At 34.2% G+C, this 18,448-nt stretch overlaps 1 protein-coding gene across 5 annotated transcripts in view; it reads right to left on the minus strand.

Moving 5' to 3' along the window:
• Positions 1 to 18,448, minus strand: part of XRCC4 (X-ray repair cross complementing 4) — a 256,211-nt gene that overhangs the window by 209,278 nt on the left and 28,485 nt on the right. For all 5 annotated transcript variants that reach the window (XM_032627537.1, XM_032627540.1, XM_032627539.1 and 2 more), the window contains one exon: positions 12,694 to 12,869. In XM_032627537.1, the coding sequence (XP_032483428.1) occupies positions 12,694 to 12,869 (176 nt within the window). The remainder of the gene's footprint in view (positions 1 to 12,693; positions 12,870 to 18,448) is intronic.

Consider the following 18,448-nt stretch of genomic DNA (forward strand, 5'->3'; position numbering starts at 1 on the left):
AATGGGAATCAGATAAGGGAGTTGGAAGTATTTTACCTCAATAGGGTATAAAACTGGACCTAAAATAAATGTTTGGGTCCTCTTTAACAGAGCTTTAAAAGGCAAGACCCTAAGGATTACACTGTTCCAAAGTAACTTAAACTGTGTCCCAGAACAAAACAAAAGTTTATAGAAATACAAAAATATGCAGCACCAAGTAAGATTTACAATATTTGGCATCCAATCAAAGATTAGCAGGCATGCAACAAAAAGAGAAAATATAACACAGAAAATATGATAGGGCAGAAAAATCTATCAATACCTATGCCAAAATAATACAGGTTACCAAATTAATGGACAAGGTCATTGAAAGTGACTATAATTTTATTCCATATATTCAAGAATGTAAAAGAAAGATTGTACACGGTAAGAAGAGTTAGAAAAGACATTAAATAGATGTGAATCAAACTTTGATGAAAACCACAATTTCTGAGATAAAAGATACACTGAATGAAATTAACAGCATATTACACATAGCAAAAGAAACAGTGAATATGAAGACAGAGCAATAGAAACTATTCAAAAATAAAAATGGGGAGAAAAAAAAGAAAGGAAGAAAGAAAAGAGGATCAAGGAGCTATAGGACAAATTCAAGCAACATAATATACATGTATTGATATATATAATTGGAATCTCCAAACAGGAAGGAAGGGAAACAGAGAAACTATTTGGATAATGACCAAATTTTGCCAAAACTGACTAAAAATATAAACCAACAGATCAAAGAGGCTCAATAAATATAAAAAACTACACTAAGGCATATCATAATCAAATTGTTCAAAGACAGTGATAAAGAGAAAAATTTTAAAAGAAGCTGGAGAAAGAAGGCACATTGCTTAGATATGAACAATGACAACTGACTAGCCAGAAGACAATAGAGCAACATTTTTAAAGTACTGAAAGAAAAAACTGTCAACTTAGAATTTTCTACTCAGTGAAAATATCTTTTAAAAAGGGTGAAATACAGACTCTTGCAGATTCACAAAACTTGAAAGAATCCATCACAAGCAGACCTGCATGAAAAGAAACATTAAACAAAGTCCTTCTGACAGAACATAAATAATATTACATGGAAAACTGGATCTACACAGAATAATGAATTGCTCCAGAAGAGGTAAATTTGTGGGTAAATATAAAAGACTTTCAAAATATTTAAATCACTTTAAAAGACAACTCAGAATTCTGATTCTGGACAAGATGGAGATAGCTCATTACATTCTATTACTCTCACTAATTACAAACAAAAATCCTGAAAGACTTAAAGCAACTATTAAAAGATTCTTTAAGGTAGAGAAAAGAAAGCATATTTACTAGGAACCTTGGAACTTGAGGAAAGACTTGGCAGAAAGTTCCCTGGTTGGTTTTGTTTTGTTGACCTTCATATATCCAACCTGGATATTAAAGAAGCCTGCAACATGAAAACACCAGTGGGTACAAATAAACAAAAAGAAAAACTACTTCTGTCTGGCCATGGTAAGTAGAAAAGGGTAGCCAGGAAAGACAGAAGCCTTTTACCTAAAACCCTTCCCCTCTCAGTTCAGGCTAAGAACCCAGAAGAAACATGCCTATCCCCATCCTGATCCCAATCCTGTACTAAAGACAGGAGGCTGTAGGTGAAGCCTCGTCTACCACCCTCACCCTGAACTCAGAAGGTGAAGTCCCTTCCTCTCTCTACTTGGGGCTGTGGCCATGGAAATGGTGGGCAGGGACTTAACATCCAGCCATTCTCACCCTGCACTAATCAGGTGGCACTCTTCTCCCCAGTACCACAGACATACACCATGATCAAGTATATTCCAGGAATGCAAGGCAAAAGCTCAATCTTTGTAATCCACCATATTAACAGTCTAAAAAAGGAAACTCATATGACCACGACTTGATACAGAAAAAAGCATTTAAGACAATTCAATATCTATCCATAATAAAACCATCAGCAAACCAAGAATAGAAAGAAATTTCCATAATCTGATAAAGAGCATTTGAAAAATAAAACTATAGCTAACAGCATACTTAATGGTGAAAGCCTGAATGCTTTCCCCCTAAAATGGGGCATAAGGCAAGGATTTCTGTTCTCACCACTAAAATTCCACATAGTAGTTTCATATCCTAGCCAGTGAAATAAGGCAAAGAGAGGAAATAAAAGGCATAAAGATTGGGGAAAAAAAGGAAATAAAACTATACCCACTGGCAGACATTATTATATAAGTAAAAGATACCAACAAAACTACACACACACAATAAAACAACAACAACAAAACACTCTAGAACAAATAAGGAAATTTAGCAAGGTTGGGGATTATAAGGTCAACACAAAAAAATAAACTATATTTATATATGAGTAATGGAACTATTGGAAACTCAAATTTAAAAAAATAAAACCACTTATAATAATTCCAGAAAGACTGAAATAACTAGAAATAAATCTAACAAAACACGTACAGGATCTGTGTGCTAATAAACACTACAAAATACTGATGAAAGATATCAAAGAAAACCTAAAAAATACTGTGCTTATGGACTAGAAGACTCAATTGTGGTTTTTTTGTAAATAGAGTAAAGCTGCTTTTAAAATGTATTCGGAAAGGCAAAGAAACCAAATTATCTAAAACAACATTGAAAGAAAGAATAAAGTTAGAGGAATTACACAACCTAATTTTAAGGCTTATAATGTAGCCACAGTAATTTTGACAGTGTGGTACTGGTGGAGGGATATATACATAGATTCATGAAACAGAATACAGAGTCCAGAAATAGACCCACACAAGTACAGCCAATGATTTTTAATAAAGGGGCAAAAGCAATTCAATGGAGAAAGGAGAGTCTTTTCAACTAATGGTCTTAGTTCAAATGGACATTCATATCCAAGAAAATGAACCTTAACCTAAACAAAAGTAACCCAAAACAGATGATAGATCTAAATGTAAAACATGAAACTATAAAACTTTTTTAAAGAAAATCATGGAAAATCTTCATGACCATGAAAATCTTCATGACCTAGGGATAGGTAAAGAGTCCTTACACATGACACCAAAGAATAATCCATAAAAATTTTAAAAATCCACAAATTGGACCATTCATCAAAAATAGAAACTTCTGTTCTACAAAAGACCCTATTAATAAAATGAACATACCAGGGCTTCCCTGGTGGTGCAGCAGTTAAGAATCCGCCTGCCAATGCAGGGGACACGGGTTCGAGCTCTGGTCCGGGAAGATCCCACATGCCGCGGAGCAACTGGGCCTGTGCGCCACAACTACTAAGCCTGCGCTCTAGAGCCCACGAGCCACAACTACTGAAGCCTTCGCGCCCTAGGGCCGTGCTCTGCAACAGGAGAAGCCACCTCAGTGAGAGGCCCACGCACAGTAACGAAGACTCAATGCAGCCAAAAATAAATAAATAAATAAATTTTAAAAGAAAAAAACAAAAAAACCTCATTTCAACCTCCTAGAAACTTCTGGTTTCTTCTTTAATTTCTCTAAAAAAAAAAAAAGTAAACATACCAGTGATAGATTAGAAGATATTTGTAAATCACACATCTGATAAATAAATACAAACAATGCAACTAAAAACATGGGTAAAATCTGAAAAGACTCTTCACCAAGATGGTTATACAGATGTCAAATAAGCACATGAAACCAACATCCTCAGCCATTAGGGAAATAGAAATTAAAGCCACAATAAGATACCATACATACCATGCCTATTAGAATGGCTAAAATAAAAAATACGGACAACACTAAGTGCTGGAAAGAGTGTGGATCCTTCATACATTTCAGGTAGGAATATAAAATGGTACACCCACTTTGGAAAACAGTTTAGCAGTTTCTTTATAAAGGTAAACACATACTTGTCATACAGCCAGTATTCCCAATCTTAGATATTTATCTTAAAGCAGAGATCAGCAAACTCTTTCTAAGAGGACCAAAAGTAAATATTTCAGTCATTGCACACCACAATGTCCTGTTGCAGCTATTCAACTTTGCCATTATAACACAAAAGCAGCCACAGACAATACACAAATGGGCACACTTATGTCCCAGTAAAACTTTACCAAAATGGGCAGCCGATTTACAGGATATAGTTTGCCAATCTCTGCACTAGAGAAATGAGGACTTATATTCACACAGAAACCTATGCATGAATGTTTAAAGCAGCTTTGTAATAGCCAAAAAGTGGAAATGACACAAATGTTCTTAAGTCATTAATGGATGAACAAACGGATACAGTCATACAATGGACTACTCAGAAATAAATAAAAATAAATTATGATATTTGCAACAACTTGAATGTCTCTCAAGGGCATTATTATGCTCAGTGGGTGGGAGAAGCTAATCTCAAAAGGCTACATACTATATGATTTCATTAATGTAATATTCTTGAAATAACAAAAGCACAGTGATGAAGAACAGATAAGTGGTTGCTGAGGGTTACATTGGAGAGCCGGTACAACTATAAAGGGGTAGCACAAAGGAACAAAGAGGTTTCTTTGTGATAATAGAACAGTTCTGCACCCTGATTGTGGTAGTGGTTATATGAATCCATACATGTAATAAAATTCATATAAGTATAAACACACAAAAACGAAACAAAAAAGCATAACAACAAAAAAACAGATTACTTGTAAAAAGTAGCAAAATCTGTATAAGGTTTGTAGTTTATAATATTGTGCCAATGTCAATTTCCTGCTCTTAACAATATATAACTATGGTTATATATTGTTATCATTGGGGAACCCAGGTGCAGGGTATCCTGAACTCTATGTCTTATTTTTGAAACTTTTTGTGAGTCTAAAATTATTTCAAAATAGATTTTAAAAGTTAATTGGCTGTTAAAAACGAAAATTATTACAATATATTGTGGAGTTTATAACATACATATCAATAGAAGTAAAATGTATGACCAAAATAACATAAAGGCTAGGAGAGAAAAAATGGATGTATAATGTGTGTGTGTGTATATAATGTATATTGCTATAAGAGTTTTAAACTATCTGTAAAGCAGTATTTCACTTCAAGGTAGACTGTGATAAGGTAAAGATACATGCTATAAACTCTAAAGCAAGCATTAAAATAGCGTAAAAATGAGTTATAAGCCAACCAAAAAGATTAAATAGTATCATAAAAAAATACTAAAGTAGGCCAAAAAAAGACACAATAAGAGAAACAAGGAAATAAGGTGAAACAGAAAGAGACAGCAGATTTTAAAACCATCACCAATAATTACATAAACTGTAAATGCCCTAAACACCCCAATTAAAAGACACAGATTGCCAGATTGGATTTAAAAAGCAAAATCCAACTATATATTTCTTAAAAGAAACCCAATTTAAATAAAGACAAAAATAGTCAAAAGCAGAAGGATGGAAAAAGATATGTCATGCTAACTCCTATCAAAAGAAAGCTGGAAGTGGATTTTAGATCAAAGAATTTTAAGTGTTAGAGGGTCATTTCATAATGATAAAGGCATCAAATCATCACGAGGACAAGACAAACCTTAATGTTTTGCACTTTATAACAAAGATTCAAAAATACATGAAGCAAGACCTGATTATGCTTCAAGGAGAATAAACCAATCCATAATTACAGTTACAGATTTGAATACATTCTCTGTCATTGGTGCAACAAGTAGATAGAAAATAAGCAAAAATATAGAAAACTTAAACAAGCTCAACCAACTTGATCTGACATTTATAGAACAATCCACCAAACAACAGCAGAATAAACATTTCTTTCAAGTGTTCAAAGACCACTGAACAAGAGAGATCATATTTGGAGCCTCAGTATAAGTCCAAATAAATTTAAAAGTTTAGTGGCTGCCTGGAACCTGGAGAGTAAGCAGAGTGAGGAAGAAAGGGGCTAATTGGGGATTGACCTCAAAGAGGCACAAAGGAACTGTCTAGAGTAATGAAAACTGAATTTTACATAGGTACATTCTATTGTATGTACACTACACCTAAACAACAAGAAAAATTTTACTTGATTTTGACAGAGACCTGGATTCTACCCTACCTGACTTACTACCTGTGCTTTCCTTAGGAACTTGCTTATGCTTTTAGCAACTGTTTCCTCACATACAGAGAGTGATGATGCCAACACCACATGATGAAGTGAGAGTACATGTTAACTGAAAAGGAGATTAACTGAAAAATAATAAGCAAATATTAATACTCAAAAGTTCTCTTAGAGCATAGTTTTTACATGCTACTTCCTACTTCTGTTTTTGCTCTAAGTTATTTTCTGAAAAATCCTGGAATAACTGAAAAAATTAAAATATGACTGAGGTGTTTCTTATAAAAGAAGAAAACACTTCAAATCAAAGCAGAGCAATATGAAAAAAGAAAAGGAAAATGAGTTCTCAAATACAAAACTGTATAACTAAAAATTAATTTTTTAAAGTAATAATTCTGAAGTCTTTTCCATGGCTTAACTACAAAACATATACTTTGAGCAGGACTTCTGCACCACTTACATTACTGATTTAGTTCCCACATTCCAAAAGGTCAGGAATTATAAAGCGTTTAATACAAAAATGGCAGACGTATACAAATATTTTTATCATAGAAATAAAGAATACTGCAATTTCTTTTTGAGGCATTCAAGCACCACATTTGCAACCCATACTCCCACAAACCTGAAAATCATTACTATATTTGACAAACTCTTTGGCAGAGTACCATAACAAATGCTCCAATTCTGATATTTCATCTGGAAATACCCATTTGATTTCAAAGTCCCCCAAACCACAGGGACACATGGCAATAATATAGGATTTTAGACTGCTGTTTTTAAAAACAACTTTGAATGCTTTGGGCTAACTTATTTTACTTCGTTTTTATATATCTGAGAAATGTAAGTTAAATAAATATAGAGAGGTTGTTTGAACTTTTTTAACTTCCACTTAAAAAAAGTTATGACATATAGTAAGATACAAACTAACCAATACCTTACTATATGTTGTAACATTTTTTAAACAACTGAAACAATTATTTATAATGAAAATTCTGGAGAAAGACCCTTGTAACAGTAAAAGTGAACCCTTCTAAATGACTGAATGATCATTCAATCTCTCCTAAAATGTAACATGCAGAGATTGCTCCTTGTCCCTCAATATCCACCTTCCCCTTTTTACACAGTAATGAAAATTTCTGGGCATAGGACACAGCTGAAGATCACACTTCACAGATTCCCTTGCAGCTAGGTGAAGCCATGTGACAGTTCTGGACAATGGGATGCAAGCAAAAGTAATGCTTGCAATTTTACAGTGATGGTCAAAGAAAATGCATGTGTGCTTTATTTTCTCTTTAACTCAGTCTTGTTGCCTGAAAGGTGAGCATAAGAGTAACAATGAGATTAAAAACTCCCTGGGCCCCTGCATCATAAAACCATTGTATTAACCCAGGCCTGCCTATTTGGATCATTACATCAGAGAAAAGCAAACTTCCATGCTTTTTAAGTCATCAAGTTTTCAGGCTAACTGTATCCGAAGCCAATATCTGCTGGTGGGGGCAGGAGAGAGGAAGGGAAAGAAAATGCAAAAAGACTTTATTTTAATTCTAATAGAAACCTAAAGCCAATTTTCATGTATGCTTCTAGTGTGTGGGGGAGGGTGTGTATGTGTGCTTATCATGTTTAATTTTCTTTCAAACCTCATGGCTTTCCTTCATTAGGACTATTTTTAGAAACATAAAACTGCAGTATGTTAGATGACCTGGAATGAATCCAAGAAATCACTTCAAAACTTTATAGATGAGAAAACAGATGTATGAGCAAGCTAAACTATGAACCCATGGTTACTCTTTTTTTGTAAGTTTTTGAATTCTATTTTATTTATTTTTTTATACAGCAGGTTCTTATTAATCATCAATTTTATACACATCACTGTATACATGTCAATCCCAATCACCCAATTCAGCACACCACCACCACCACTTGACCCGTGGCTTACCCCCCTTGGTGTCCATATGTTTGTTCTCTACATCTGTGTCTCAAATTCTGCCCTGCAACCCGGTTCATCTGTACCATTTTTCTAGTTCCACATACATGTGTTAATATACGATATTCGTTTTTCTCTCTTTGACTTACTTCACTCTGTATGACAGTCTCTAGATCCATCCACGTCTCAACAAATGACTCAATTTCATTCCTTTTTATGGCTGAGTAATATTCCATTGTATATACGTACCACACCTTCTTTATCCATTCATCTGTCAATGGGCATTTAGGTTGCTTCCATGACCTGGCTATTGTAAATAGTGCTGCAATGAACATTAGGGTGCATGTGTCTTTTTGAATTATGGTTTTCTCTGGGTACATGCCCAGTAGTGGGATTGCTGGGTCAGATGGTAATTCTATTTTTAGTTTTCTAAGGAACCTCCATACTGTTCTCCATAGTGGCTCTATCAATTTACATTTCCACCAACAGTGCAAGAGGGTTCCCTTTTCTCCACACCCTCTCCAGCATTTGTTGTTTGTAGATTATCTGATCATGCCCATTCTAACTGGTGTGAGGTGATACCTCATTGTAGTTTTGTTTGTTTGTTTGTTTGTTTTTGCAGTACGCGGGCCTCTCACTGTTGTGGCCTCTCCTGTTGCAGAGCACAGGCTCTGGATGCGCAGGCTCAGCGGCCATGGCTGACAGGCCTAGCCACTCCATGGTATTGTGGGATCCTCCCGGACCGTGGCACGAACCCGTGTCCCCTGCAACAGCAGGCGGACTCTCAACCACTGCGCCACCAGGGAAGCCCCTCATTGTAGTTTTGATTTGCACTTCTCTAATAATTAGTGATGTTGAGAAGTTTTTCATGTGCTTCTTGGTGATCTGCATGTCTTCTTTGGAGAAATGTCTATTTAGGTCTTCTGCCCATTTTTGGATTGGGTTGTTTGTTTCTTTAATATTGAGCTGCATGAGCTGTTTATATATTTTGGAGATTAATCCTTTGTCCATTGATTCGTTTGCAAATATTTTCTCCCATTCTGAGGGTTGCCTTTTCATCTTGTTTATGGTTTCCTTTGCTGTACAAAAGCTTTTAAGTTTCATAAGGTCCCATTTGTTTATTTTTGTTTTTATTTCCATTACTCTAGGAGGTGGGTCAAAAAAGATCTTGCTGTGATTTATGTCAAAGAGTGTTCTTCCTATCTTTTCCTCTAAGAGTTTTAGTGTCTGGTCTTAACATTTAGGTCTCAAATCCATTTTGAGTTTATTTTTGTGTATGGTGTTAGGGAGTGTTCTAATTTCATTCTTTTACATGTAGCTGTCCAGTTTTCCCAGCACCACTTATTGAAGAGACTGTCTTTTCTCCATTGTATATCTTTGCCTCCTTTGTCATACATTAGTTGACCATAGGTGCGTGGGTTTATCTCTGGGCTTTCTATCTTGTTCCATTGATCTATGTTTCTGTTTTTTGTACCAGTACCATACTGTCTTGATTACTGTAGCTTTGTAGTATAGTCTGAAGTCAGGAAGTCTGATTCCTCCAGCTCCATGTTTTTCGCTCAAGACTGCTTTGGCTATTCGGGGTCTTCTGTGTCTCCATACGAATTTTAAGATTTTTTGTTCTAGTTCTGTAAAAAATGCCATTGGTAATTTGATAGGGATTGCATTGAATCTGTAGATTGCTTTGGGTAGCACAGTCATTTTCACAATATTGATTCTTCCAATCCAAGAACATGGTATATCTCTCCATCTGTTGGTATCATCTTTAATTTCTTTCATCAGTGTCTTATAGTTTTCTGCATACAGGTATTTTGTCTCCCCCCAGGGTTACTCTTATCAAAAAAAAATTAGGTCTTTTTTACATGGCTCATGAATGAAAATGTTTTCTGAAGGAACAGAGCAAATTATGAGAGAAGAAGAGGAAGACATTTTTAATTAAGACGTATTATTTGCATGACAAAGTATATACTGCAAAATCCATAAGAACTGTAAAAGGCAGAGCGAAAAGAGTGACACAAAGTACGTGATAATCTCTTGAGTAGGCAACAGTACTTATAGTGAAGAGATAATGAGTTCTAAATGCTTGTACTAGAGTATGCTGTCATCCAGAACAATCTACTGCCAACTGAAGTGTCCTGGTGATGGAGCAGGAAGGGTCCCAGAGGTTTGTACTGTACGGAGAAAAAGAGTTAGCATCCAACTGGCCATTCAACATTTATCCCAATGAGAATTAAGCTAAAATTAGAAGTCTATGTTATCTGTAAGGAAAAGCCAATGAGAGCAAAAATGAAATTTTGAGTATTATGAGCTCAAAAGCAATCTCATGAAAATTATGGATCCATTCCTCAAAAAAAATGTATATAAACATCAACATACACATTATACATATTAAATATTTCATTGCTTTGGAAATGGCCAATTAAAACACAAGGTAATATTTCAAAAAAATACAGGTCTTCTTGAATATAAAAATTAGTAGTTATTTCCTTTTTAAAAATAGGAAAAAAGGAGAAAATTTGATAGAAATGTAAATTTCAAATAAGTCATATGACTTGAATACTCAAAATGTTCAAATTATGCAGTGATCTTCAACACAGAATTAGACACATAAAACTTCTTGAATTGATGACAACAAATGCCCAAAAACCCTGACTCTAAGAGGTATGAAACTGGTAGCTAATGTACTTAGAACTCATGGAATATTCTTTGTCATGGGAGAGTAACCTTATGTCAACAACAGAACAGAATTCACTATAACCTTTTAAGGTGAATCTATGTTCATTCTTTTCTTCTAAGTGTAGGAGGTCATTTTTGGCAACAATCAGACATCTGTGTCATCAAGGAATGGATTACAAACTCCTTTTAAAGTTTTAGGTCATCCAAAGCAAAATTAGCCTTAAAAAGTATTCTGCCATATTTCCAATTGTCTGCATATTTTTGCCAGCAGATGAATTTAAAAGATACTGTCACTCTGAAATTCAATTTGCAGAAGCACATCCTACAGCACTAGAAGATTCCCACGGAAATTTGGCCAAATAAACCTGTGATTTTCATCTGCATCCGTAAGGCTGACTGTAGCACCTCATACTGAAAGTTTTATCTCATTCAAACATCCAAAAATATCTCTCAAGTAAGCCAAGTCATGAACTCCTCCTCATCAAACCATTCTGAAAGTAGCCTTTCTTTTTCTCATAGGCAAATTAATAAATGAATAAATAGTGAGGCAGGAATCTAAACTGCATTGTAGTGCTTTAGGGCATATTTGTTAGGGAACCAACACTCATCTGCCTTACTAGGAATCTCTTAATCTGTTTCTGTTTTTTTGAGAAAACCTGTTGAAAAGCTAGTGGTTCAAGCCTTTGGCTCTGATAAAGTTGATTAATATCAGGGTAGTAAGCAAGCTATCTTTCAGGATTATTGTCACGGTTTTTGAGTCTGATACATGCCAAGCCAACTGTAAACAACTGAAGTCATGAGGACTTTCTTCACAAAGGCGGCAAGATCCGATGTATCGCTAAGCATGGCAAGTACTCCATCCAAACCCTCCTTTTCACCATGTCAAAGATACCAAAAGCCTTTCAGGTACCCAAAAGTACTCTCACACTCTTAATTTGTTATGTACCAGTGTAACACAACACATATGAAAACCAGAAACTGGAGGCATGAAATAATGTTAGTCATTACATACATATGCTTGTTGAGTGCGAAATGGCATTATAACCAATTTGACAATGATCTGCTTCAAAATATTAGAAGAAACAGTCAGCAGTTCCATAGTATATAACATCATTTGATTGTACTTGAGCCACAGGAAAGAGTACTTTGCGATAAATAACAAAATTTCAGTAGTCAGTTCAAACCTTACCCTAATTTAAATTATCATCTTAAGAACCTCAGCTTATTGAAACTTACATAAATTGGCAGCTAAGTACTATAAGTATGTATCTTCTAAACAATTCAGAATAATTCTAAATTTTTCAGAAACAATTACTGAAGCCAGGCTCTCTGTATTATTCTATACAGGATAATATATATTTCAAATTAATGATTCCATCTGTTGCTTCAAATGTTTCTCTAATTGGTAAAATCCCTTTAATCATTCTGAATTAAAGATTTTTTTTAAAAGAATTTTTTAAACTCAATCTAGTTCTGGCACAAACTGTTCAATAACTGTCTCTAAATTTAAGAAAGCTTGGGTTGAAAGTTCTTTCTATTTTAATACTTCTAAGTTTGATAATATAAATAAAATACCTTAATTTCTAATCAAATGTCTTACTACACTTATCTATATAATTTTGTAATTGCAAATACATGCTAATAAAGAAGAAAATAGGTTATAATTATTAACTATTCAAAGAAAAATATATTATTTTCTTTCTCAAAAATCAGTATTTCCCCAAACTCATTTCAGTAAGCCTTGTCTCATGGTCTAAAACTTCTGACGCCATTTTTCATACTGCTCATTCGTGTAATTATCTCAATAATACTTAGTCTTAAAGCATTAAAAATGAAATATATTTTCCAATAGTTTTTTTCACAATTCATTAACATAAAGCATTTAATGACTATAACTTTGAAGCATTTTTCCAACTTGGAAACCAAGTACTTTTTAAACTTTTGTTTCTGAGCTATTCTGGGAATAATATGCTAGTTACTTAAATAATTTCTCAATAAGTATTCTCTAACATTTTACCAATTATAACATTATGGAAAGTTTTACTTACTGAAACATCTTTCAAGTTTTTCTCAAAGGAGAAGTGACAAGACTCTTTCGAAAAATTGAACTTGTATGTGTCAGTTGGTCCTGCTCCTGACACCAGTGCTTTTCTCAGTTCATCAACATATTTCTCTCTTTCCATTGCCATGTCATCAGCTTCTTGGGAAATCTCTGATTCACAAACTATGAGAAACAATAATAAAAGCCTTATTTACTTGAAAATAAATTCTAAACCTAAGAATAAACATATTTACCTGTTGCTACTAATTTATTACTTATGTAACAGAAATTTAAACAAAAAGTAAAATCAATGTCTGCACCACACATTTTTAAGTCAAATTACACCTTTTAACTGAACTAGCAATTTTTGAGACATTAATTTAGTCTCAAATCTCACTGGAAAGCATTAGACTCCTTGTGTTCTTTCTCTGTCCTCAGATCAAATACATGGATTATAAGTTACCACAGAAACAACCGTCTTGTGTACCTGCTCCTAGGTCATAGCAATTATTTCCTATACTGATTAATAAGCTCAATATTTTAAAACATCTTTCTTCCTTGCCTCAATTATTAAAGAGATTAAATAGTCTATAGTCTATTTCTCACTCACATGGGCAGAGTCAAATTAAAGTAAAAATGGAGTTCATTCTTCTCATCTCGTTATGTGCCAACAATAAAAATGGCAGATGAAGGGAGTCGATGAGGAAGGAAAGGGAAGGGAATTAATATTTATTGTCTCCTCTACGGCTTGCGTTATATTATATATCTGGCTTCCAATTCTCTCATCTAGGTACGTTTAAAGCTGATGTTTTACTCACCCGTAGAGATTTTTACTTCAATGATTATTCAATTTTAGATATCCTCTGTTTCTTTTTCATAATACCTTGTTCTTGCCACACCCTTCTTTTCAATATTTGAAGGATTTAAATATATTTAAGATCTCATTCAGATCACTCTCTTTGCGTGGTTCCTAGGGTATGAATGCCATTTCTTCTAGCTGCTGACACATTCTTGCTCTGCCTTTTTTCCTTTCCTGCTTTGTGAGGTGTGAACATGACTCTCCTCTAGCCAGAGTATCAAGTGCTCTGGACAGCAGAAAGTCTTCATTTAAGACTTTACTTATTTATTTTTTTTAATAAATTTATTTTATTTATTTTATTTTTGGCTGCGTTGGGTCTTCACTGCACGCGGGTTGTTCTCTGGTTGTGGTGAGTGGGGGTTACTCTTCGTTGTGGTGTGTGGCCTTCTCATTGCAGTGGCTTCTCTTGTTGTGGAGCACAGGCTGTAGGCGCGCGGGCTTCAGTAGTTGTGGCACATGGGCTCAGCAGCTGTGGTTCATGAGCTCTAGAGCACAGGCTCAGTAGTTGTGGCGCATGGGTTTAGTTGCTCCGCGGCATGTGGGATCTTCCCGCACCAGGGATCGAACCCGTGTCCCCTGCATTGGCAGGCGGATTCTTAACCACTGTGCCACCAGGGAAGCCCTTCATTTAAGGCTTTAAATGAAGGTTGCTGGTTGGCCTTTCTTGTAGTCCCTACAGGTTTCACCAGTTCTGGACCAGTTTTGAAAGTTAACTTCTTCACTTGGTTTTTACACTTGCAGCAAATTTAAGACAGCTCAAATTTAAACCCCCTACCCTCACACTTATATAACACAGACAGGATTCTGATTTCTGTTAGGAATTTTAATTTACTCATAACCCTTAGTGACTACTCTGATTCTACAACTCCAAGCCAGAGTAATTTTTTTGTCTGTTTTTTTAAAGATTTTATTAACAGGATCACTTCCAGGTTACTTTCTTTATCTTTAGAGATAAAGAAATTCCTTAAGAGGCCTGCAGTCTCAACAGGCCACTCCACTCAGGTATTACAACCACAGTCACTTAGATGTGTATCTAGTTCAGATATTCCATGAACTTATAGCTCTTTAGTTCCCATTAACCACTTTGGTTTTCAGATACCTCTTCACACATGGCACCTGGGGATTCCCTTTCTTACATTCAAAGGCTGCAAAGTGTCTGTTTATTTGCTTTTAAAATTACAAGATTTAATCTAATATTTATTTGGAAGGTACGTATGGTTGGGTGGTTTCCTGTATCAACTCAGGATACCACAATGATGAAAGACTCATACGGTTCTATACTTTTTTACTTAAAGGTTACATTTATCTATTTTATTCCTTACAACACTGAAAGATAGATATTCTCATTTTACAAATGATAAAAGTGAGGCTCAGAGAGATCAAGTAATGGTCTAGGGTCATGAAGTAGGTAAGTGGTAAAACTGGGGTCATACTTATATCTCTCTGGTTATTCTGGTTTGAGGTGAAGCAGAGATATGGGACATTAGCTAAATTATTTACTTCCATAATATTTAAAAAACACACTGGTATGAAATAATATAGAAACAATAAAATCTTGATTAAAGAATCCCTAAAAATATAACAGCTTTTCATAACGTTGGTCCATGTGCTATCAAGGGTCTGGAAGCCCCATGACAGGCAATGAGGAAGAGAGTCCAGGAATGCATCCATATATTTTTCCTGATCAGTTTTTTATAAATTCTAATATTGAAAATAAATGACCTCTCAACACAGCCTTTGAAAAAAGGTAAGAATAAAAATATGCTTGTGTAATTTTACAGCTTCTAAAATACTTCAACATATTTTTTTCTCTCTCTGAAGCATATGCATATTTAAGATGATCACCACTATCAAATCTATTGACTTTTCAAATACCCTATTAGCTCTTCTGAAAAAACATAAAATTAAGAAGGCAAATGCATCTTATCTGAGGAATAATTTCATATTCTGTGTTTGGATAATTTTGAAGAGTTATAAGTACCTAGAGAGAGAAATTATTTCTCAGAGAAACAGGAAATAATCTGTAGAAACTATCTTTAATGCAACTATAGAAAAACTTATAAGAAAATATGCAAAAAAATAAATGATACAAATGAACTTCTTTACAAAATAGAGACTCACAGACTTCAAAAACAAATTTATTGTTACCAAAGGGGAAAGGTGGGATGGGGGGATAAATTAGGAGTTTGGGATTAACATATACACACTAGTATATATAAAATAGCTAACCAACAAGGCCCTACTGTATGGCACAGGGAACTCAATATTCTGTAATAACCTATATGGGAAAAGAATCTGAAAAAGAATGGATATATGTATATGTGTAACTGAATCACTTTGCAGTACACCTGAAACTAACACATTGTAAATCAACTATACTCCAAAATAAAATAAATATATTAAAAAAATAATAAAGTATGTCTACTGATAAAGCATCTAGTAAAAAGTATTCTAAATTTCATTACAATGAAAAGATGCCTGTCTGAAAATATTTAATAGAATTTATTGATTCAATTCATTTAGTCCAAAAATGCTTAATTAGCATTTACTATGTGCCAGGCACTATTCTAGGCACGAGGGATACAACCATTAGACAAAAATGGCAGCCTTATGGAGCCTTGATTCAAGTGCTGACATCTTAGATAACCTTTCAGATACCCTCTTAGTATGTTACTCCATCTGTGAATGCTGCATTGGTTAGTGTTTCAAAATATTTCATTCTTGAGAGGAAAAAAACATGTGAAAGGAAATTATTTCTATTTATGCCTCTCCTTTAAAAAATATGTTTTGTAAAAAAAAAGGTATTAGTTTAAGAAGAAAAATTTACTTGAACATTTCCTATAACAGTCAATGTGAAATTCTGACTGCCTATTTAGAACTTCAATCCTAGAAAAACAATTTGGTCACCGGTTTTGAATTTTGTGCTGCAGGAAGCACAGCTGTAAGCAGTCAATGCTCCTTTAAAAACTTCAGTGACCAGGGATAAAAGCCATGAAAATAATAAAATTCAGCAAGGATACAGATGAGCAACATAATATGGCATAAAAAGTGAGCAGGCCAACATGACCAAAAAGCAAGGAATTGTTCTCAGACAGGTAGAATCCAAGAAAGCATCACTTTAACACCATTTATGGGTAGGTGAAGATGTAAGTAAGGAAAGAAAATTCTTTACTTTGGATCCTTATGTATAATGAACCAAAAGACTGCATATCCTAAGTTTGTGTCAGAGCTGAGAAGACACACAGACGTAATAAGTCATCATATCACGGACCCACTTTTCTACTTCATTCTTTAAAAATCATTTTTCTACTGGGCTCTGTCACATAATCTCCATATAGGTCACCAAACATATCAGTGTTTAGAACAAATATAGGTAGATATAATTATTTGATAATAAATGCATTAAAAAGTTTAATTTACTCTTCAATGAACTTTACCCCAGAGATGGGTGATATAAGTTTCTTACCGCTGACTGCAATTCTTATGAAAGTCAAATAACAGTCATTGATCATTAACCCACTTTGTGACTTAACCCTGTGATATAATCCTCTATAATGTTGAAGTGATGATAGACCACATGATAATTAGACCCCAAAACATTCATTAGATAAAACATTGCTAATGGAAAATAAATCAGTGAGTTTAGTGTGTGGGAGATTAAAAGGAACCCCACATCCTTTTAATTTCACTCAAATGAAAAGAGAAAAAAAATTATCCAAATTGAAGGTTGCAGAAATCAAAAAGTTGTACAAAAAACAGGATGAGGTATAGGAAGGAAATTCATTTTCATGTTTCAATTATTTAATTGTTTCAATTTCTTAATTATCTTATTGCCTATCTGTAAAGTGCCAAACCAAATTATATTTATGTATAAGACTTAACTAAACATGGAAACAATGTTATATTATTTGATTACGTATTTTGTCCCTGAAATTCACACGAGTAATAAAAGGCATTAAACATTTGTGAGATTTAAAACTTCAATATCTTTGAAAATAAATGACCAGATCCAGTGCACTATAAAATTTTCTGTTTGAAAGCTTGTTCGGTACAGGAAGCCAAAAGATTAACAATCCACCAAGGGATACAGAAGTTTGATATCACATTTTTGTCACACTAAATTTCATTAGCTGAAAAACAAATGGTAAAACATACTGCATTTATGATCAACGCCAACAAGTAAATATGAAACTGGAGTTTTCATTAAAATATATGCTAACTCTAAAATGAGTAGTTTCCTTTCTTCTTTTTCCTAACCAATTTTATATATTTCAGGCATCCTTTCATTCTTTCTTTCAGAGAATATCCATCAAGGCATGTATGTCCTATGTACTGATAGAAATACTTATGAACAGTGGTTGGCAAATTAGATGTGTACTTTGCTCTCAATGAATGTAGGCTAGTGAAACAATATTCATGTTAAGAATATTAAGAACAACTGCCAGCACATTTTGTATGACATAAACAAAATGTTCCATAAATGTAAAGTTAACTTAAATTTCTGGTTACATTAAGATTTAAGAGTTAACCACAGTGTTCTTTTTCTTTTCACAGTCCTTAATGATATAAAAAAAAAATTCAAACAACGTATTATTGTTCTTTGTCCTGGTGAATGAGGTTTACTGACTACATCAAAATTTAATCTTTTTCTTTGATAATTAAGGTTCTTAAAATACCTCAAGGTCATTCATCTGACCATAACTTCTTGTTATACAGAATAAACCATTTGTTAATTGGAAATATCTAAGTTATAAATTCCTTATATACAACCAACCACATCACCTAGGACCTGCCTCCTGGGCTGTGCTGTTGGAACTGCTCTTTTCTCCCTGAAAACTGGCATTAGACTACTGCCATGGTCTTCAACCCTGTGTACCATTTACCCCAAAACAGAGTTATTGTC

This window comes from Phocoena sinus, chromosome 3 (assembly GCF_008692025.1).
Source record: "Phocoena sinus isolate mPhoSin1 chromosome 3, mPhoSin1.pri, whole genome shotgun sequence".
In the NCBI taxonomy this organism is placed as follows: Eukaryota; Metazoa; Chordata; class Mammalia; order Artiodactyla; family Phocoenidae; genus Phocoena; species Phocoena sinus.